Consider the following 22,530-nt stretch of genomic DNA (forward strand, 5'->3'; position numbering starts at 1 on the left):
TGTATAAAGATGGACAATCCAAATAATTATAAGTGAGAAATGCTCACAAACCTAATGCCTTTAGATTTTTAGTTAAATATGATGTTAAGTTTACTTGTGTGGTTGACTCATGATTCATTAATTAAATTATTCTTGGTTTTTAACTATCTCTTATTAGAATATCTATAAACCTTATGCCTTAAAGTTTTTGGCTTAACATGTAATAAACATACTTTTTTGGTTAATTCCCATTGGTGGACTTTAACTCCTCATATTCTTAATAACTTTTATAAGAGTTGATGATTCAATTAGGTAACTAAATCAAACAAGAATTAAGTCATAGAATGACAATTGTTAAAAGTCTTCTTGGTGGTGGATAGGTTGTGTGTCCCAATGACGCTAATAACAGTATTGATATATATGAACATATCAATGATAATGGTTAAACATTAGAGCCTAACATATTAGAGTAAATATCTAAAACATATTAGCGATATAATGACTAATGACGAAACTCTAGAAAGTTAATGACAATGCAAGTGGTTATGCATCTCAAACATATTGATGGCATTGGTTAAATTTTAAGGACAACTATTGAATACTCATAATGGAAAAATGTTTTTTACTTGAGAGAGAGAAACATATTACGTGAAAGAAATTTATTTGAAAGAGAAATTTTTTATATAACAAATAAAAAAATCCATAAATCCATTTTTTTTAAGATTCTAAATTAAAATATAGTGTGATCAATAATTTACTTATGTAATTTAACTTGCGGAGCATCAATAAAATTATTTTTTATATTTAACTTCCCACTATATTTCCCAACAAAGAGATGCAATGACAATGTAGCATTAGTTTTTTTTATACAATATTCAATAATAGAGCAGCCAGTAGGCAAGATATATTGTGTGCGTGCGTGTGTCATCTTCCTAAATTTAAAAAAAAAATCAAAAATATATTTCATATTTAAAATATACATAAAAATAAATTAGACAATATCATTGTTAGCATCCTAAATTTAAAAAACGACAAAATAGAGATAAATTGATCTTGTTATAGTTAATTTCTAGAATTTTAAAATAAAAAATTCGTAGTTACCAAGTCGACTATCAATAATTTTTTTAGGACTAGTCGACTTTCAACTTCCTATTCCTATTATCAGCACGTACACCAATTATGTAAAATTGTTTTCTATTTACACTATGGGGGTAAAAGAAAAGGCCCACTGTTGCATCAAGGAGAGCTTTGGGCCAAAATCCCCAATGACAGGGACAGTGTAAAATAGTTGGGCCCATGAACATATTTCAATGTTATATGGTACCTTTCTTTCTGTAGAAGCTCCTCCCTTCTCCCCTCTCGCACGCAAGGTTCCATGGTTATGGTTATGGTTATGGTACGCCCCCGCTTCTCTCTACTCAGTTTCCCAAATGTTATTCATACTCAAACTGCAGATCTCAACATTTATTTATCTAATTCTACTGTTACTACTCACTCTCATTTTTCTCTATGCTTCTTCTATTCTATGCCCGCCTATGAAGCTGCTCGCCGTAGGTTTTAGAAAATAAATAATAAAAAAAAGTAAAATGAAATGTTGCATTTGGGTTTTCCTGAGCTGAATTGACGATTCTTCTGGTTTCGCAGGAGAACGCAGGGAATTTAGACGCGGCCATAGAGCAATTGCTGAATGCGGAGAAGCATGCCAGGCTCGCCGGCGACGTCGCCGCCACCAGAAACGCCGTCACGGAAATTTTACGGCTATGCTTCGAAGCGCGTGCCTGGAAAACTCTCAATGACCAGATTGTTCTGTTATCAAAACGACGTGGTCAGCTTAAGCAGGTGAGGGGCTATCTAGTTTTATTTTTTTATTTATTGTTATTTGGATAAAATGTGTAGGTGTATTTTAATCATGTTAGGTTTCTTAGGGCTTTAGTTGCTGTAGCCATGATTTTCTTAGTTTGCATTAAAACATGGTATCATGTAGTTCAGAATTTGTAGTGTTTTGTTGCACGCTAGGTATTGTATGTTAATGAATGTCTACCGAGATTTTGTTTTCACTTATCCCTCTGAAAAAAAGAAGAAGATAGTTTGTATTAACTATGCTAGCCAGGACCTTGTAGATTTTATGTAAGTTAGAGCAGATGTTCTCTGTCAAACATGTCTCTCATCACTTATAATTCCTATTCTTACGGTTTGTTTGGAAAATAAATGCTGGACTAGCATACTGGAATGCAATAGTATGAATTCCTTTACCTTTAAAGGTTGGTTCTGTTGGGTAAAAATTCTTGGTTCAGTTTGCGATACAATGTGGCTAATAAAATTGATATAGTAATTGTTTTAGAGTCTGTTTGAATATAAGTTTAGAAGAGTTTTTCTACTGAAAATAAGGAGTTTCTTTTTATAATAGAGAAGTTCTCAAAAACTCTTTTAAGCTTGTATTCAAAGTCCAAACAAACTCTTATCCACATTCTTTGTAACCCATATAAGCTAATAGCTATAAACTGATCCTTGAAATTTTCACCCTTGCTTTTACCCCTATACTAAACTGAACACGGATATATTTCTTATTAGCACATTCTCACAACTTTTGCATTTGACAAGTTATAATCTAAATGCCGAAAGCTGAGACTTTGTCTAGTTGTCTTGCAATTGTTACAAGAAACATGATATGTTCCTTTTTTCATAAGCCTATTCTTTGTACATAGGCTGTGACAGCAATGGTCCAGCAGGCTATGAAATATATTGATGAGACACCAGATCTTGAAACTCGTATAGAACTCATCAAAACCTTGAACAGTGTATCTGCAGGAAAGGTGAGCATATGATGTTTTTACTCTTCATTCCTTTTTTTATTATCCTCCAATGTAGTCTGTCATATAAAATGTATATTTAATATGTTGTATTGTATCATTTGTTAGATATATGTGGAGATTGAGAGAGCTCGGTTGATCAAGAAACTTGCAAAGATTAAGGAAGAACAAGGGCTTATAGCTGAAGCTGCTGATTTGATGCAAGAAATTGCGGTCAGTGGGAATTTTAAATGTTGTGTTGGCTTTTATTGTGCATCTCTGGGTTTTGTAGGTCACTAGTTAGTTCAATTAGCTGTCAGTTGATTTATGCAATTGGTTTCCTTAACAGGTGGAAACTTTTGGTGCCATGGCCAAAACTGAGAAAATTGCTTTCATTCTTGAACAAGTAAGGGATATTCTAATTTTTCCTTAAGTAATGACATTAATGTTACCATTTAGTTGCTGACTTAAAAATCTCTTGCATTTAATTGTGCAGGTTCGTTTGTGTCTTGACTGTCAGGATTATGTTCGTGCACAAATACTCTCAAGAAAGATTAGTACAAGAGTATTTGATGCCGATGTTTCAAAGGAAAAGAAAAAGCCTAAAGAAGGTGATAATGTTGTTGAGGAAGCTCCTGCTGATATACCATCTCTACCAGAGTTGAAGCGGAGCTATTATGAACTAATGATTCGGTAACAGATTCCCTACTTCTTGTCTTATTTTGCTTGTTCAATTGGCTGCCTGGTGGGGAGAGTTAAAATCTGGATGCTGTTTTGTTGCAAACATAGTTATCAATAGCAGCAAATAGCTTAATAGTGCCACTATCACAATCGAAGCCTGATAAATTCAACGGTGTATACATCCTTACTTGTTTATGCACTTTGGAGACAAATTTTAGAAGAATTTTTTCCATCTCACTTGCACATTTGTTCTGATTTGCATCCACATATTTGGGATAAGTAGTTTTCAATTTTTTTCCTTAATCTTTTTAACTAACTACACCTAGGGAACTATAATTCATTGGCTGATCAAGCAAATTAGAATCTCTGACTTTCTTTGCTGCTGCCAAGTGTTTATTTTTTTGTTGTACTTGGTTTGATGGTCTATAAATGAAAGAGAAGGAATTTGCTGAAGCATTGAACAGTGCCTCTTTCTATATATATCCCACTGTGGAGGGAATGTAGTAGATTTAAAGCTCTTCACTTTCCATGTGATACCAGGTGTTTGGACCATTTTTTTTTGTCTTCTTTTTTCCTTAAAATCTTAAATAGAGTTGAAGAAAATAGAGTGGAGGGAGATAAGATGGAAATACCAAATTTCCACTATTTGTTTGAAAGGAGAAATAAAAATGAAGAATTTTTTTGTAGCTCTCATGTATAAAATCATTTCCCCCCAACGAGCTGTAAAAGTGGGGGCGAAGAGGTGTTGTATTTTTTTTATACTTTTTTTAATTAAAATAAATAATTATTTTATAATATAAAATAATAAATAATTGTATGTTAAAATTATGGTAAAGTTAAAAAAAATAGTTAAATTTAATTTTCACAATTAGTATAAAAAGCTATTTTATACAAAAGAAATTATTTTCACTCTTCCAACTTATCCAAACAAGCATAGATTTTCCCACTTTTTTCTTATTTATATCCATCCAAACAGCACATTTTTCTATTCTATTCTCCTTTACTTCTAGCCTTCTTATTTCTTTCCTATTTTACTTTGATCAAGAGTGTAAAAGTAGAAGATCCTATGATTAGGTTCTACAGAAGCTCTAGTTTTTGGGCTTTCTTCATCATAAAGATGAATTTACTTTTAAGATTTGTTCCAAAATTATGATTGGTTTGCAATTTGGCATAGTCCTTTTAAGAGGAAGAGAAACTAAAAACAAAAAAAAAATTAGGTTAAAACACTATCTAATTTAAATTCCATTGAGGATAGATAGACTTGGAGATGACAAATGGCAAGAATCCACTTGCTACTTTGGTGGAACTTCTAAATTATATGATTTTCTCTTCCACTTTTCCCATTCTGTTCTTTTCCTTTTATATTCTTTTTCTTCCTCTTTCTTTCCATTCTGTTCTTTCTGATCATACTGTTTCTTTTGACAAAAAAATCCAATATTGTTCTTTCCACAAAAAAAAAATTGAGGCATTCTCTCTTCTCTTCCACTCTGTTCTGTTCTAAATAATCATATCTCTTCCTCTCTTTTATTGCTTGATCAGTTCAGTTTGATTGTTTGTACTTTCCAGTGAACATATGCTGTGAGACAAGTGATATTGTCAAATAAATTTGTGACTTGGGTTACTTTTGGTGAATTATATGTTTGTACTTTATTGTTTTCATATTGGTTATTGGTTTTCTTTATTATATTTTGCAGTTTCTTTGTACATTGTGTGATGCGTATGTGAAGAGACTAGTTTACACCATTATAAGTTAAACTCAATCTTACACCATTCAATATTTTTTTATTAAATAATTTCATTCCAAAACCCATGATTAGATTGCAAGTTTCTATCATATAGATCATATTTGAAAAATCTTAATTTAATCTAAAACTATTTAATACTTCCTTACTATACATCAAAATTAATGCAATATATGTGTGTTAAAATAAGTACATTTTGATTATATTCTTATTGTTGCTTAACTTTTACAAGATTTGACACAAACAGTTAAGATAACAAGTACTTGCTATTCAATAGTTGAATCAATAAAAATCACATTCTATATAAAGCTATTGAATAGTGTGCAAATATTAAGTCTTTACACAGGTATAAACTGATCTTTCCTCTATATATATATATATATATATATGGCCACCGTGCATCCACCATAATCCACAACACCATCCACATCTTATGGTGGATTTCTGGCTTGTCGCCATCCACCGTTAATAACATTGCATCAAATATATTGTTTCATAAATCTTGATTTTTTACTATGTGCTCTGCTTTGCTTATCACTTGCGTGTTTGTACATTTGAATCTGAAAGTTCAGGGAAATTGGCATAGTTGGATATTCTGTCCAATCCCATTTAACTACAAGTTATCCAGTGCCCACATTTTTTTGAACTTGGAGCTATTCAAAATAACTTTCAGTAATCTGAAAAATTGTTGTCTTGGTGCTGCATTCTTTTGATGCCAACTTTGGTACTTCCTGATGATGCTTGCATTCTGATCATAATTTTTGTCTTATGATGGTTTCTGTTTATTCTTGAAGGTATTATTCCCATAAAAATAATTATCTTGAAATTTGCCGTTGCTACAAGGAAATATATGAGGTTCCATCCGTCAAAGAGAACCCTGCCGAGTGGATTCCAGTAGGCTTTCCCTTTTCTTTATTTGATTTATCTGTTATTGTCAGCTTGTGTTTATTTTTTCTCTAAATATTCTCCGTACACGTAGATCCTGAGGAAAATATGTTGGTACTTGGTTCTATCACCACATGATCCAATGCAGTCAAGCCTTCTCAATTCCACCTTGGAGGATAAGAATCTGTCTGAGATTTCAAACTTTAAGTATGTCTTCCTAGTCTTGCTCGTGTGTCATCCTGCTGTGCTTGGATGTTTCAGTTATGCTTTCCTTGTCATTTGATGCACCTGTTATATATTATGCCATAGGTTACTGTTGAAACAGTTGGTCACTATGGAGGTTATCCAGTGGACAGCTCTTTGGGATGCATACAAGGATGAGTTCAAGAACGAGAATAACTTTGGGAAAAAATTGGGTGAAAAAGCAGCAGAAGATCTGAAGGAAAGAGTAATTGAACATGTAATTCCCTTACATTGCTGTATTTCTTTTGACCCTTCCCTCCGTCCAATTTGCTTGGGAGGTGTTTTGTGGACGTGTCTTATTTTTCACACTTCTTGATTTAGGATTTGAGCATTAATGTGGTGTATTCTTGTTACATTATCAGAATATTATTGTTATATCAAAATACTATGCAAGGATTACTTTGAAGAGACTGGCAGAGCTTTTGTGTCAGAGTGTTCAGGTTTGTGATACTAGTTATGATTATGTGCTGAATGTTTTCATGTGGTAAATAATTGTTTTTAATGTGTTTGGGCAAGCCTCTAGTGTATCAGATGAATAGCCAATTTCTTTTGCAATAACCAGTGGGAAAGAAGAGGGCTTGGTTTGCTAGTTCCATGTTATATGCTGCCTTGGTCCGAAATTTTTTTCTTAATATTATGTAAATCTGTTTGTTGCTTCCACACAGATTTATATATTTGTGTTTTTAAGAAATAAAAGCTTAATTTCTGGGTCTGTCACTGGCATTAGTTCATTTGCCACCTCAAACTGGTCTTTTGTTGTTTCTTAATGAGCTACATGTGAATATAGATGTTGCAAACTGTTCAAATGTTTATCTTTTTATATGAAAAACCAAATAATTATCCTTGCAAACTTTCAGGAAGCTGAGAAGCATCTTTCAGATATGGTTGTTTCTAAGACATTGGTAGCGAAGATTGATAGACCCATGGGAATAGTTTGTTTCCAATCAGCCAAGGATAGCAATGACATTCTTAACTCATGGGCAGCAAACTTGGAGAGACTGCTTGATCTTGTGGAGAAGAGCTGCCATCAAATACACAAGGAAACCATGGTGCATAAAGCTGCCTTGAAGGTTTAAGAGCACCATATCACTATCAAAAGTTACAGGTACGGCTTGTCCATTTCGTCTCAAATTTCCTTATGAATTATTTTTAAAGGAGTCACTGACGGGAAGTAAATTTTGTAATATATGGAAGTACCATGATGGTTCATTTGTAAAGTTTTTCCTGTTTGATCACAATGCTTCTATCTGGTAACTGCAGGCGAACCCCAATATAGATGTGATTTTGGACTGAAGTGCCTTAACTTGATGTTTCATTTGAATTGTTGCTGATTAGGTTGGTGAGGTAGTGGATTAATCGACGATGCCCTTTTTTTTTCTTTCCATTTTATATATTGTCAATTATGCAATTAGGGTATAGTTGATATATACTTATTTGCGTTGTATACTAATGGTGCATACCTTACCACCGACTTATGACAGGATCCTAAACGATCTTGTTTGTAGCGCGGTGGGAAGTAATTGAGTGCTGATATTCTTGTGTGTTTAATTTTCCCATATTCCTTGGGCTCCTTATTCCAGTTTCTTGTGCAGTTTGGATGCGGTTTTCTTCTTGTTTTCCTCATTACATTGAGTTGCATTATCTGTTTGAGTATAGAATGGTGTTTATTAAATGTTTTTGTTATGGGGGAGCATAGGAAGGGTTTCAACGTGAACATGTGACTGCGAAATCCTAATCAATCAATTACTGGAGATAATGAATCTTATAAGCTTTGCATTTACTGTCCTGGGACATGGCTCCCGGCTTTGGACAAATGGGGATCCTGACCCTACAATAATCACTTTTTTTATTATTTATATAAAAAATCATTTTGTACATGTCATTACGGTAAATAAGTTAAAAGGTCCAACTATGACTACGCAATTAGTCATCATAAACGCATGTGACTTTTCTTTAAATAATATTTATACCTCTTAATAAGCGATCGAGTCAATGGTCTTGTATAAAAGTTATTATTACTTGATCGATTGTGTTACGTGCACAACATTATCATTGTTTAAGGTGTTTTACACGCTACTGAGCTCTTACGTGTGAACGTGTCTTAACTGTGCAGTGTACTTTATCTCCCTCGATTGTGAGAGGACGTGTAAAGATCAAAAAGGAAGCTTTAAAGTGAAAAAAATAATTCGAGTTACTTTGCTCAGACGAAAGGAAGAATTATATTACAAGGTTTTGTGGCCTTGGTTCAGACCATTTATTTTCCCATGTTTTATAATGATCTTCACGCGTGTGTTGTGTGCGTACGTATGTTGTGCCTCGTATTATTCACTTTTTGTTAACGAATTCTTGCTTACGTAGTCGAGTAACGTTGAAATATCCGCATGGTAGTCAACCTCAGGATCGTTTCTGTCAAATTCATTGGTTCCATTAAATTTTAGTTTATGAAACATCGTTTACCTTAATTTGTATATTTGTATATGCGAGTGTTTAGAGGAGTCATTGGGACCATCTTTCACCTAGAAGCTAGAGGTTGGAACGGCGGTTCTAAGTTCAACAAGATGCAATTCTATATACTAATGCGCCGAATGAATGTTTGAATTTCAAGTTGCGATAAGGACTTTCGGATGATAAAAAGGGAAAAATAATCTGCAGGAGGAAGATGTTGATTTTCTGGTAAGAAATTCAAAATTAAACCATTTAATAGTTCGGTGGTAACAAATTGTCAAAGGCTCTTTTCTCTGACCACGTTACTAACATGCTATGTCAGAGTGTTGGAATTACGAAAGAGATCGGACAAACGAGTACTTAGCCAACGATTATGATTATAAATTATTTAATTTTAGTAAGACTTTTAAGTGTGGTTTTAGTTCTTAGCGTCATAAGACTTCCACTTCAAACTTTGCCAATTATTATTGGTTTTATTCCTTCCTAAGAATTCAAATGAGACATTGATAATTTCAAAATTAGAGTAGGGATTTATTAATGTATATTAATCATAGTGGTAGTAAAATTTTATACTTAAAATCCTGTGAAGAGAAAAAAAAAATTGTCATTTATCTTTAAACGAGTTCATTCAACATTACTTCAAGTGCTGTTTAACATGTACGAATAGAAGAAGATAAAATAAAACGAATCAAGAAGATTTAAACACCTAAAAATAAATTCCTCATTTAATTTTTTCCAATGGTACATAAATTGAATTCATTTTATTCTCTTCCATAAAAGTATTGAGTCTAGATTATGAAATACTATAAACATTGGAATTCAGTTTTCCACTCATCTAAAATCATGAATGAGGAAAGGTCGTATGCATTACAGAGGCGTAGGTGAGGCTATAATGGTTTCAAAAAAAGAAATGAAAATATAATAAAAAAAGTTACAGAGTCGATAAATAAAGAGAAAAAAATCATCCGGATGAAGAAGAGCTATGAGCAGAGGCAGAGGCAGAGGCAGAGGCAGACCATGGCGGCAACTGGGTAGTATAGAAAGAAGAAAGCGAAGTGTCCTGAGGAGAAGTTAGAGACGAAGCAAACGCAGAAGTTGAAGAAGAAGAAGAAGAAGATTGAAGATGAGAAGCCATGGAAGACGTGACAAACATGTGATCCTGATAAAGGTTGGTGGGGAAGGGCGAGAGTTGAAAACAGTCGTAATAGTCGGTAGAAGAAGGCTGATAAGGGATAAGAGGTGTGGTGTGAACAACAGGGTCGGTGGACGTTGTAACGGAAACAAGAGATGTTGAAGAATCGGAGATACTAAATTGAGGTTGAGGTTGAGGTTGTTGTCGGAGAGTGACATTCTCAGGAAAGTTGAGTTTGGCCTTGTTCCCTCTAAAACGAAGGGCAGCTTCATCGTATGCCCTTGCAGCAGCCTCAGCCGTGTCAAATGTCCCTAACCACACCCTCGCCGCTTTGAATGGGTCTCTTATTTCTGCAGCCCACTTCCCCCATGGCCTTTGTCTCACTCCTCTGTATTTTCTCCTTCCCTCTTCTCTACTCACATTCTCGTTCTCTCTTCTCGTTGTTCTGTATTCATACACAGCATTCTCCATTTCCCTTGTGCTGCTGTTTGAACATTCTGCACCTGTACAATTAATCTCGTAAATATACCTTTTTATATCATGGCTAAGGCTAACTATCTCACACATAAAACATAAAATAACAACATATTGTTGACTCTTCTGTTCTCTGTTACAATTAGAATAATATAGAATTGAAGAAAATATTGTCCAAACATGGACCGACCCATGATGATAGAAAATTAAGTATCATGGATTGTAGAAGAGTTAACGTGGTGCTTACTTTTTGAGAAGGGTGTGTGGTGTTGTCTACTTCTCTTGAGAGAAGAGGTGGCAGTGGCAACAGAATTAGGTGTAACGACAACATGATGATCAGCGGGTGGCACATCTCCGGAGACGACGTGGGTCAAAGCTGAGACCATAGCAGACATCTCTCTCTCCCTATTCAAACCGGGCAATAGCCTTTGCATTGTGTTGCTTATCCCTTCTTCATGTTCCCTCTTGTCAACGTCCTTTGCTTTCTCTCCAGGATTTGGATTCGCCACCTTTGATAATTAATAACACGTGTAAACGCAATCAAAAGCATGCAAAAGTTCCCTTCAATTCAACCCCACAACCCCATAGGTTTGTTTCTTCATATATATATATATATATATATATATGGTTGGGAGAATATGGAACGATGGAAAGGTTCAAGTTGTTTGCAGGCGCCGCCATAGAGTCAGTCGGTGGTGATTTAATGAACAGCTGTTGATTGTACAACTTCTCCTTATTTACTAAGTAACTCCAATAGAATCATAAAACAATAATTAATTAAATAAATAAAGCGGTTTGAATTTTTCATTTTATTTTCTCTAAATTTATCAATTAAGTTCCCTGACATTTTCGTGGAGAAATTAAATGACATACCAATCAGTTGGTGAAGCAAAGGGTGGAGCTTAAGAAAATTCTATATTAATAAATATCTATCAAGATTTTTCATATGGACTAAATAAATAAATGAAAGGCAATACTAATTTTTAAATAATGGAATATAATAATATTTTAAACTACTGTTATTAAAATATTAATATAAAGATGTGAAAGCATAATGTTGGCGGCGCAAGTGCTGTGTGTGGAGAGAACCGCCTTGGCGGTTTGGCAACTCTTTGGTGGTAGTCGGCTCAAAGGGCCGACATGACAACTAAATACTAGGAATAGTAAAAGTGACACAAATTTTATATTAACTTCTTTTAGAGGGTATATATATATATATTTAATTAAGGACAAAAATATATACATTTTAATAAAGAATGTCTAGTAAAAAAAATCATAATATGTTGCTTGCCATTTTTTAATATAATGTTTTAAATAAAAATAAATTTTTCTAATTGACTCGTTAAAGTCGGCTAGTAGTCAAAGATTTTAATAATTTACACCAACTTATATATTCAAACTTCAAAAATGTTGTGATTAAAGACAAAAAAAAATCATATAGGTCTTGTTGAATAACTAAAATTCAGTATCTTTAAAAATAAATTCTGGGGATTTGTAAATATTTTTGTCAATCTAAAATTTTAGATTTCTTTTAGTTATAAAATTCTTTTGTCTATTTTTAGTTTCTAAAATAGACTTAAAAATGGGTAATAAAATATAAATTTTAACTCTATAGAAACTGATATTGATAATTAAAATAAACGAAATACTAAAAATGGACAAAAAAATATTATAAAGACTAAAATTAAAAATCTAAAATTCAAGAGGACCAGAAAACCTTAATGAACATTAAATTAGTATGAGATTTTATTTAATAATTAAAATAAAATTATAATGTAACATTTTTTTAAGTTGGACAAAATCCAATGTGGCGGGTTTTGGAAGGATGCATCCAAGAACTAAATTTGGTAATTGGTGTGACCCAATTTTAGTTTAGAAACTAAAACAAAAGATGGTCAATTAATGGTGTCACGCAATTCCTTTTTAAGTGGATCTATTGCCCAGTTGAAACCTCCTCGACAGGGATGAACCGAAAGGCTGCAACAACTAACGTAAGGACCCACCAAATACATTGTTCATTGGATTGGATGTAGTTTCCTCCAACTGTTAAGATGAAAAAAATATGAATTAATGCAGTATACACACTGTCAAGTTCACATTTGTTGTTTTTTTATCAATTCATTCCCATCAAACTGTTAAAAATGTAGACGCAAAACCTTATCCAGAAATTTAGTGGGGGCAAAAGTCATGTGAACTTCAGGTATTGGATTTTTTTTTTCCTAGAAACACAGTAGCCTTCATAGAAGGTAATTGCACCACAAGCTTGAGGGTTGATTCACGCGTGGTGATAGATTAAATATATCTTTTTATAAACAAATTTGACTAATTATATATAGAAGTTGATTCACGCATTTAAGGTTAAATTAAATGTATAATAAGTTTTTTAACAACTATTTTATCACACTAATTTGGTTGGTCTCATTTTTAAAAGAATGATTGTTGAAGAAAATAATTCATTTTCACCAATTATATATACGATGGATTTGACCTCATCTAAATAAAAAAAATTCAATTCGCATTACTATATCTTTTAATACTGGAAAAAAAAATTTCCTATATTTAATACCATAATTCATGCTATCTTTGTAACTCTTATAAGTGCATCCTAATAATTAATGTTATCTTTTAAATATTTTGTAAGTCTTATAGGACTTTGATTATATCTACTCAGTCTACTTATTATATATGACACTTTAAACTCAACTTTTTTTCAAAGTACGTGCTATAAAAATTAAGTTAATTCCGATGGAAGACACGTTGTACATTACTTGAGAAAAGTGTCTTTCCAAATGTGAATTTTAGAAAAACTTTTTCCTTTGCTAAAATTGAAGTAGTGTCTATACTTATGTTGCTTGTGGTTAATCCATTTTTTTGGCAAATCCAATTTTTGGAAACTTCTCAATCAACCGCTTAGACACAAACTCAATAGGAAGAAAAATATTTTCCGCCAGAAAGTCTTTATAGTGTGTTTGAATGATAAATTTATATAGGGTAATTATTTATTTGAAGAATTTCAAATTTTTTGAGGTGAAATGCTTTGTTTGGATAAGGAATTTACAAAGAATTTGAAATTCAAGCATTTATGAAATTTCTTAAAATAGTATAATTTCAAATTCTCTCAAAAGTGGGAGAATTTGAAATTCCTCATATTTATTTTTCTTATTTCACCTATATATTTTATCTTATCTCTTCATTCTTTTAATTATTGGATATTCAAAAATATTTTTAAAATTATTAAATATTATCTTATATTAATTTTTAAAATTATTAAATATTATCTAATATTAATTTTTAAAATTATTAAATATTTAAAAATGGATTAATATTTATTTTTATAAAATTTAATTTAAAAATTTTAACATAAATATATTTTTTAAATCAATTTTACTATGATGGAATCAAATTATCATATTCAACTCAATAATTTAAAATTTAAGAAATTTGAATTGACTCATCCAAACAAAATATTTTAAGAATGATAGAAATTGAAATCAAAGTAATTCAAATACTAAGAATTTAAAATTCCTTGAATTTGTAAAATTCTTTATCCAAACACACTATTAGACAATTTGTGATACTTATTAATCTAGACCTTGATGCCCTTATATTGTCTTCAATCATCTCCCAACAGTAGTAATTTTTTATTATGATTTTTTGTCTAAAGATGTCCTTGGTAATGTACTTCAACCTCATGAAGTCCAATGTTTCTTTTACTTTTTGTAGGAACAATGGACATCGAACAACTTGTTAGATAAGATGTGTAAAGCAAGGTGTGATGACTTATCTTATTTGCACAAGTCCAATATTTGATTTTCTTAATAGTTGAATTAGAATTTGATTTTGATGTTGAAATTGCGTGAATGACTCCACACACTTCTGCCAGCATCAAATGTTTTTGCCAACAAAGACCTCAATCTTAGAGGCATCCAACAATGGCTTGACGTAGGTGATTGGCAAAATGAAGAAAAACAAAAGGCGTATCAATGTTCATGTCATCAACCATGGTAAGTCTTTTATATTGTAGTTTTAGGTGCTAAAAACACAAACAAATTGACTTTGTACACTTTTTACTCCACATGCTAGTATAAACATATAAAATAAAGAAAATGAGAAAAGGGTTCGAAATAAACTTTACAGAATAGGAAAATAATCACAAATTCTCTTAGATAGAAGTATCATATGTGAGACCCTACTTCCCCTATTCATTTTTTTTCTCTCCCCGACACCCCCCTCTCCCACTCACTCTCCATTTCCCTTCACCCTTACTCTCCTTACTCCTCCCTCCTCACTTCACTAATCTTTCTCCTTGGGGTGTGAATTCAAGGTGTTGTTTCGCGTGTTGAGGACTAACTGAGGCGTGGGTCACTTTCTTCTTCGTGGAGCTTTTCCCCTTCTTCTCCTTTTCTCATTCCCGGAAGTTGCGATCTTCATTTTGAGGTAAGGGAAGCTAGTCATTTGGTTTTTCTGGGGTTGAAACGAGTTCTACGAACTCTTTGGTGGTTGAAAATGAGTGATTTTATTGGCTGAGCTGCTGAAACTTTGGGGGTTTTGTGGTCTTGAATCCAAAGTTTGATTTTCTCTGATTTGTGGTTGCATGCATATAAAGCTGGTATCTTTGAACTCCTTGATGAAAATGTGACATTTTGATCCATTTGCATGTTAATTTTCTGTTAAGATCTGCAGGATTGTTGTTCAAAAATGGTGGAGGGATTGTGTTCGCTGTCGTAAACGGCTGAGCCGTTTTAAGGCGCTGAGCGCTTTGGGGGCAGAGAGCCCCCTGGAGCCAAACGGCTGAGCCGTTTTAAACCGCTGAGCGCTTTAGAGGCAGAGAGCTAGAGGAGAATCTCCGGAGGCAAAGCTCTGAGCGCTTTGGAGGCGCTAAGCGCCTTTGTACTTTCAGATTTGGACTTTGTAGTCTTCATGAAAGTTGTAGCCTTGGATGTTAGCTTTCCAATGGCGCTGGAATCACTCAAAAAGGAGTTTTAGAACTCCAGATATGGCCGTTTTAGTGAAGAGGGGTTAAGCTATCAGCATTAGTTATAGTTGTTTCGGTTTTTAAAATTTTTCACATGGTAGATGAAGGAATTAGGATTTGGGGTCTTCCTGAGAGTTGTAGGAAATTTTCTTATCATTAATATGATATAAGGATGAACATGATAGGAGCATTATGACTCCAGATATTCTATAATTAGTAATGGTTGTCGTTTTACAATGAGTGATTATGATAAGTTGAAGCTTGTTTTGGATGTGTTTTTTTTTGAATATGCTGATTTATGCTGACTAATATTGATTAATGCTGTTGAGCCAAGCTGAGTTGTATGATGTGTTGAAATGTTGTGTTGTGCTGTAATATGCCATGTTGTACTATGCTGAATGGTGTGGTGCTGTAGCCGTTAAGTCGGTGCTGTTGTTTGCCACATACGTGGTGCTGTAATAACCGCTAGCTGGTGCTGATATGTGCCTAATTGAGGGGTCATTATAACCACTTGAGGTGGTGCTGTTGCTGTTGCTGTTGCTGTTGCTGCTGCTAAGCAGTGTCGATGTAGCCGCATCGCGGTGCTGATATTGCTGAATAGTATGAGCTGTGCAAATGTGCTATTAAATATGACGACGGACTTAATCATATTACTATGCATTTAATTATAGGTTGATTTTTAAAGTATACTAGCTTACCCTTTGTTGTTTTCTATGTTGTTGGACTACGATGATCATACTATGTATGAGAGCAGAACAGGAATAGGTGGGCGTCTTGGGATGAGTCTCCGGCGAACCTTGGAGCTGTTTTGCTTGTGTGGATATTTTGCTTGTAGCTACTTGGGATAGTAGCATTTGGTTGTAATTTTCTTTGGTGCACTTTAACCCTAGTCAGACCAGAACTTTGTATATTTATATATTCTAGATCCTATATTTATATACTTGTTCTATCTGTCTGGAGTTTCTAGTGTACGATGCCGTGTGTAGTGACTAGCCGGGTCGTTACACTTTAGTGGTATCAGAGCAGTTCGAGTCTAGTGGACACTCTTTAGGGGTGGTCCCTTTAGGCTTTTTGCTGTGTTAGCTCTGTGCTGTGTTGTTTTACTGTGACGTCTGCTGTGCTGAAAATTGCTGTGCTGAAATTGATGTGATGATTTGTTGTGCTGTTGATTTTTGTGTGGTTTAGTTATTGTTTACTAAAGATGTTGTTACCTTTGTAGAAGATGAATAGGACAAATGAGCAGATAGCCCGTGCCCTAGAGATGTTGGCCATGGCTATGCAACAACAAAATGCCTATTTTGCTAGGATGGAGGCTGAGAGAGCTGGAGCTGGTGCAGCAAGACCTGCAGGGTCACAGGAGAGCCGGGATCTTGCTGAGTTCCGGAAGTGTAACCCTCCGCAGTTTGCAGGAGATGGGGATTCAGAGGTAGCTGACCGCTGGATCCGTGAGTTGGAAAAGATTTTCACTGTCCTAGGATGTCCTCCCGAGAGGAGGTTAGCATATGTTGTGTACATGCTTGTGGGAGAGGCTGAGCATTGGTGGGGAGGCACCTATCAAATGCTTGTTGCTAGAGGAGTTACAGTTAACTGGGAGTGTTTCAGGACAGTGTTCATAGAGAAATACTTTCCTGAGAGCGTGAGGCACGCCAAGGAGGCTGAATTTATGCGATTGCATTAGGGTGGGATGACAGTATCAGAGTATGCGATAAAATTCGAGCACCTAGCCCGTTTTTATTCGCAGGGTATGCCTGAGGCTTGGAAATGCAGGAAATTTGCAGATGGATTGAAATATGAGCTGAAGAGGATGGTGGTGCCTATGGCCATCACGGAGTTCCCAGCCTTAGTGGAGAAGGCGAAGGTGGTTGAGCAGTTGGAAGGTGGCAACCGTGCTGTGAGGACTATTGGGGGACCATCTGGGTCCAAGAAGGGTGAGAGTCAGAGGAAACCATATGACAGGCCCCAACCACGGCAAGGGGGTTCTGTTTCTAGGCAATCTTCCAGTGCTGCTAGTGGAGGTAGACAGAGTGGAGGTGCCACTCTGAGGTGTTTCAGGTGTGCTGGGCCCCACTTTATCAGGGACTGTCCGCACACGGAGAGTCGTTGCTTCAGATGTCATCAGATGGGCCACGAGTCGGCCAATTGTCCTACGAGGGATAGACTAGAGAGGAGCACTCAGAGGAGTAATGTATAGAGGGCTGATACTCAGAGGAGTAGTGCACAGAGAGCTGATACACAAATGGGTGACAGACCTACTACTACTGGTAGGGTATTTGCTTTGACGGGTGCTGAGGCTTCGACTTCTTCTGATCTTGTGAAGGGGAAGGGCAAAGCCGCTGGTAAGGATGTGATGATTCTATTTGACTCTGGTGCTACACATTCATTTATATCATATGCATGTGCTGCTTTGTTGGGTGTGCCTGTGTGTGAGTTGGGGTTGAGACTACTTGTGTCGACGCCCGCTTCTGCTTCTGTGATTGCTTCTGAATTATGCGTGGGTTGTCCAGTTGTGGTGAATGAGAAGAAGTACAAGGTGAACTTGATTTGTTTACCTTTGGTGGATATTGACATAATCTTAGGGATGGATTGGTTGTCTGCCAATCGCATCCTTATAGACTGTGCCAATAGGCGGTTAATCTTCCCTCAAGAGGAGGATGAGCTGTTGATCTCAGCTGTCCAAGCTGAGTCCCTGCTGAGGGATGGGGCAGAGTGCTGTCTTCTGCTTGCTGCCACGAGTGTGGAGACCGAGAGGATCTTAGCTGGTATCGATGTGGTGAGGGAGTATGCCGAGGTGTTCCCTGACGAGGTGCCTGGATTGCCTCCTGTTAGGGAGATGGAGTTCAGCATTGACTTGGTTCCAGGTGCGGGACCAGTGTCAGTAGCTCCCTATAGGATGGCTCCTGCTGAGCTGGCTGAGCTGAAAGGTCAGTTAGAGGACTTATTGGAAAAGCAGTTGGTGAGACCGAGCGTTTCACCGTGGGGTGCTCCGGTGTTATTAGTAAAGAAGAAGGATGGAGGTAGTCGACTGTGTGTTGATTATCGACAGCTGAACAAATTGACCATTAAGAACAAATATCCACTTCCACGGATAGATGACTTAATGGATCAATTGAGGGGAGCATCAGTGTTTTCCAAAATTGATTTGAGATCAGGCTATCACCAGATTAGGGTGAGGGAGGGTGACATACCGAAGACTGCTTTCAGGACTAGGTATGGTCACTATGAGTATGTTGTGATGCCGTTTGGTGTGACCAACGCCCCTGCTGTGTTCATGGACTACATGAACAGGATCTTTCGGCCGTTCTTGGATAAATTCGTTGTGGTGTTCATTGATGATATCTTGATTTATTCAAGGAACCGGGAGGAGCACGATGAACACTTGAGGACAGTGCTGGAGATTTTGAAGGCGAAGCAGTTGTATGCTAAGCTTTCAAAATGTGAGTTCTGGTTAGATGAGGTGAAGTTCTTGGGACATGTGATCTCAGCTAAGGGGATTGCTGTTGATCCGACTAAGGTGGAGTCGGTGTTGCAGTGGGAGCGTCCCAGAACCGTCACTGATATTCGAAGTTTTGTGGGTTTGGCGGGTTACTATAGGAGGTTCATTGAGGGATTCTCCAAGATAGTAACGCCTCTGACCCAGCTGACTAGGAAGGAGCAGCCATTCATTTGGACTGATGCATGTGAGCAGAGTTTTGTTGAGTTGAAGAGAAGGTTAACTACTACTCTCGTGCTGATGTTGCCGGATTCTGGTGAACCTTTTGAGGTATATTGTGATGCTTCTCACCAGGGTCTGGGCTGTATGCTGATGCAAAACGGGAGGGTGGTGGCGTATGCTTCAAGGCAACTGAAGAATCACGAGAGGAATTATCCTACTCACGACTTGGAGTTAGCAGCTGTGGTATTTGCCTTGAAGATATGGAGGCATTATTTATATGGTGCACGGTTCAACGTTTTTAGTGATCAAAAGTGTCTGAAGTACTTGTTTGATCAGAAAGAGTTGAACATGAGGCAGAGGCGGTGGATGGAGTTTCTGAAGGATTATGATTTTCAGTTGATGTATCATCCGGGCAAGGCCAATGTGGTGGCAGATGCACTAAGTAGGAAATCCATCCACATGTCGAACATGATGATGAAGGAGCTGGAGCTGGTTGAGAAGTTCAGAGATTTGAATCTCTGTGTGAAGTTAGCTCAGGATCACATTAGTTGTGGGGCAGTTACCATAACTAATGAGTTCTTGAGGCAGGTTGGACTCAAGCAGTTGCAGGATGAGGAATTGGTGAGACTTCTTGGTTTATTGGGTACCGAGAAAGCTGCTGGTTTTGCGCGGGGAGAAGATGGGATCTTGAGGTTTAGGGGCAGGATTTGCCTACCTCAGGACGCTGAGCTGAAGAGAGCTGTGCTGGAGGAGGGCCACAAAAGTAGACTTAGCATACACCCAGGTATGACTAAGATGTACCAAGACCTCAAGAAGACTTTCTGGTGGTCTGGTATGAAGAGGGAGATAGCTGAGTATGTGGCGGCCTGTCTGACCTGTCAGAAGGCAAAGGTTGAGCATCAGAAGCCGAGTGGGTTAATGCAGCAGATGGAAATTCTGGAATGGAAGTGGGATAGCATTACTATGGATTTCATTGTGGGGTTGCCTAGGTCCGCTAGGAATAGTGATGCTATCTGGGTGATTGTTGATCGGTTGACCAAGTGTGCGCATTTCTTGCCTGTCAACATGAAGTGGTCCTTGGAGAAGCTGACACAGTTGTATGTGAGGGAGATAGTACGGTTGCACGGGGTGCCTTCCAGTATTATTTCCGACCGAGATCCGAGGTTCACTTCCAGATTTTGGCAGAGTCTACACCAAGCTCTAGGCACAAAGCTGAAGCTGAGTTCTGCTTATCATCCGCAGACAGATGGTCAGTCGGAGAGGACAATCCAGTCCTTGGAGGATCTGATGAGGGCTTGTGTGTTAGATCACTTGGGTAGTTGGGAGGAGGTATTACCGCTTGTGGAGTTTACTTACAACAACAGTTTTCATGCTAGTATTGGGATGGCGCCGTTTGAAGCCTTATATGGCAGGAGATGTAGGACTCCTTTGTGCTGGTCTCAGGATGGTGAGTCAGTGGTTGTGGGACCAGAGTTGATCCTACAGACTACTGAGAAGGTGAAGATGATTCAGGAGAAAATGAGGACTGCCCAGAGTAGGCAGAAATCATATGCTGACAAAAGGCGTAAGTCTTTGGAGTTTGCTGAGGGGGAACATGTGTTTCTGAAGGTGACTCCGACTTCTGGTGTGGGTAGAGCGCTGAAGGCTCGGAAGTTAACACCAATATTTGTGGGTCCTTATCAGATCATACACCGGGTAGGTCCAGTTGCCTATCGGTTGGCTTTGCCACCGTCCCTTTCAAACCTGCACGATGTGTTTCATGTCTCCCAGCTGAGAAAGTACGTCCATGACCCGAGTCATGTGGTGGAGCTAGATGATGTACAGGTGAAGGAGAATTTGACGTATGAGAAGTTGCCAGTAGCTGTGGTTGATCATAAGTTGAAAGAGTTGAGAGGCAAGTTCATTCCTCTGGTAAAGGTGCTGTGGGATGCAGCTACTGGTGAGGCTACTTGGGAGGTTGAGTAGCAGTGCCGAGAGCAGTATCCATTTCTTTTCCCAAGTAAGTCTGTTTTCGGGGACGAAAACTCCTGTTGTTGGGGAGGTTGTGAGACCCTACTTCCCCTATTCATTTTTTTTCTCTCCCCGACACCCCCCTCTCCCACTCACTCTCCATTTCCCTTCACCCTTACTCTCCTTACTCCTCCCTCCTCACTTCACTAATCTTTCTCCTTGGGGTGTGAATTCAAGGTGCTGTTTCGCGTGTTGAGGACTAACTGAGGCGTGGGTCACTTTCTTCTTCGTGGAGCTTTTCCCCTTCTTCTCCTTTTCTCATTCCCGGAAGTTGCGATCTTCATTTTGAGGTAAGGGAAGCTAGTCATTTGGTTTTTCTGGGGTTGAAACGAGTTCTACGAACTCTTTGGTGGTTGAAAATGAGTGATTTTATTGGCTGAGCTGCTGAAACTTTGGGGGTTTTGTGGTCTTGAATCCAAAGTTTGATTTTCTCTGATTTGTGGTTGCATGCATATAAAGCTGGTATCTTTGAACTCCTTGATGAAAATGTGACATTTTGATCCATTTGCATGTTAATTTTCTGTTAAGATCTGCAGGATTGTTGTTCAAAAATGGTGGAGGGATTGTGTTCGCTGTCGCAAACGGCTAAGCCGTTTTAAGGCACTGAGCGCTTTGGGGGCAGAGAGCCCCCTGGAGCCAAACGACTGAGCCGTTTTAAACCGCTGAGCGCTTTAGAGGCAGAGAGCTAGAGGAGAATCTTTGGGGGCAAAGCTCTGAGCGCTTTGGAGGCGCTGAGCGCCTTTGTACTTTCAGATTTGGACTTTGTAGTCTTCATGAAAGTTGTAGCCTTGGATGTTAGCTTTCCAATGGCGCTGGAATCACTCAAAAAGGAGTTTTAGAACTCCAGATATGGCCGTTTTAGTGAAGAGGGGTCAAGCTATCAGCATTAGTTATAGCTGTTTCGGTTTTTAAAATTTTTAACATGGTAGATGAAAGAATTAGGATTTGGGGTCTTCCTGAGAGTTGTAGGAAATTTTCTTATCATTAATATGATATAAGGATGAACATGATAGGAGCATTATGACTCCAGATATTCTATAATTAGTAATGGTTGTCGTTTTACAATGAGTGATTATGATAAGTTGAAGGTTGTTTTGGATGTGTTTTTTTTTAATATGCTGATTTATGCTGACTAATATTGATTAATGTTGTTGAGCCAAGCTGAGTTGTATGATGTGTTGAAATGTTGTGTTGTGCTGTAATATGCCATGCTGTACTATGCTGAATGGTGTGGTGTTGTAGCCGTTAAGTCGGTGCTGTTGTTTGCCACATACGTGGTGTTGTAATAACCGCTAGCTGGTGTTGATATGTGCCTAATTGAGGGGCCATTATAACCACTTGAGGTGGTGCTGTTGCTGTTGCTGTTGCTGTTGCTGTTGACGGACTTAATCATATTACTATGCATTTAATTATAGGTTGATTTTTAAAGTATACTAGCTTACCCTTTGCTGTTTTCCATGTTGTTGGACTGCGATGATCATACTATGTATGGGAGCAGAACAGGAATAGGTGGGCGTCTTGGG

The 22,530-nt window shown here is 37.0% G+C and overlaps 3 protein-coding genes across 8 annotated transcripts; 2 read left to right on the forward strand and 1 right to left on the reverse strand.

Moving 5' to 3' along the window:
- Positions 1–1,216: 1,216 nt before the first annotated feature.
- LOC109797313 (26S proteasome non-ATPase regulatory subunit 12 homolog A) lies at positions 1,217–8,733 on the forward strand. 6 transcript variants are annotated; one of them, XR_002239690.3, is made up of 13 exons: positions 1,414–1,529; positions 1,624–1,818; positions 2,685–2,792; positions 2,898–3,002; positions 3,118–3,174; positions 3,265–3,461; positions 5,986–6,085; positions 6,171–6,283; positions 6,386–6,536; positions 6,682–6,759; positions 7,177–7,424; positions 7,580–7,663; positions 8,433–8,733. XR_002239690.3 is itself a non-coding variant. In XM_083076491.1 (12 exons), exons 1-11 carry the CDS (start codon positions 1,355–1,357, stop codon positions 7,393–7,395), a joined length of 1,338 nt encoding a protein of 445 aa, XP_082932617.1. In that variant the 5' UTR covers positions 1,217–1,354; the 3' UTR covers positions 7,396–7,424; positions 7,580–7,898. The 6 variants fall into 6 exon arrangements, 5 of the variants coding, with proteins under 5 accessions (XP_082932617.1, XP_020212908.2, XP_020212907.1 ...); XM_083076491.1 differs by lacking the exons at positions 1,414–1,529; positions 8,433–8,733 and adding an exon at positions 1,217–1,369 and having other exon boundaries at positions 7,580–7,898; XM_020357319.3 differs by lacking the exons at positions 1,414–1,529; positions 8,433–8,733 and adding an exon at positions 1,236–1,375 and having other exon boundaries at positions 7,580–7,898.
- Positions 8,734–9,461: 728 nt separating this feature from the next.
- LOC109797128 (ethylene-responsive transcription factor ABR1) lies at positions 9,462–10,973 on the reverse strand. The gene is made up of 2 exons (XM_020357051.2): positions 10,618–10,973; positions 9,462–10,399 (listed from the first exon to the last, which is right to left on the reverse strand). Exons 1-2 carry the CDS (start codon positions 10,802–10,804, stop codon positions 9,726–9,728), a joined length of 861 nt encoding a protein of 286 aa, XP_020212640.1. The 5' UTR covers positions 10,805–10,973; the 3' UTR covers positions 9,462–9,725.
- A 6,608-nt stretch (positions 10,974–17,581) lies between these two features.
- LOC109795973 (transposon Tf1-107 polyprotein) lies at positions 17,582–22,165 on the forward strand. Its single transcript, XM_083059368.1, has 2 exons — positions 17,582–17,611; positions 17,774–22,165. Exons 1-2 carry the CDS (start codon positions 17,582–17,584, stop codon positions 20,960–20,962), a joined length of 3,219 nt encoding a protein of 1,072 aa, XP_082915494.1. The 3' UTR covers positions 20,963–22,165.
- The last annotated feature ends 365 nt before the right edge of the window (positions 22,166–22,530 follow it).

The sequence above is a fragment of the Cajanus cajan genome, chromosome 6, assembly GCF_000230855.2.
Source record: "Cajanus cajan strain Asha chromosome 6, NIPB_CcT2T_4, whole genome shotgun sequence".
Lineage (NCBI taxonomy): Eukaryota > Viridiplantae > Streptophyta > Magnoliopsida > Fabales > Fabaceae > Cajanus > Cajanus cajan.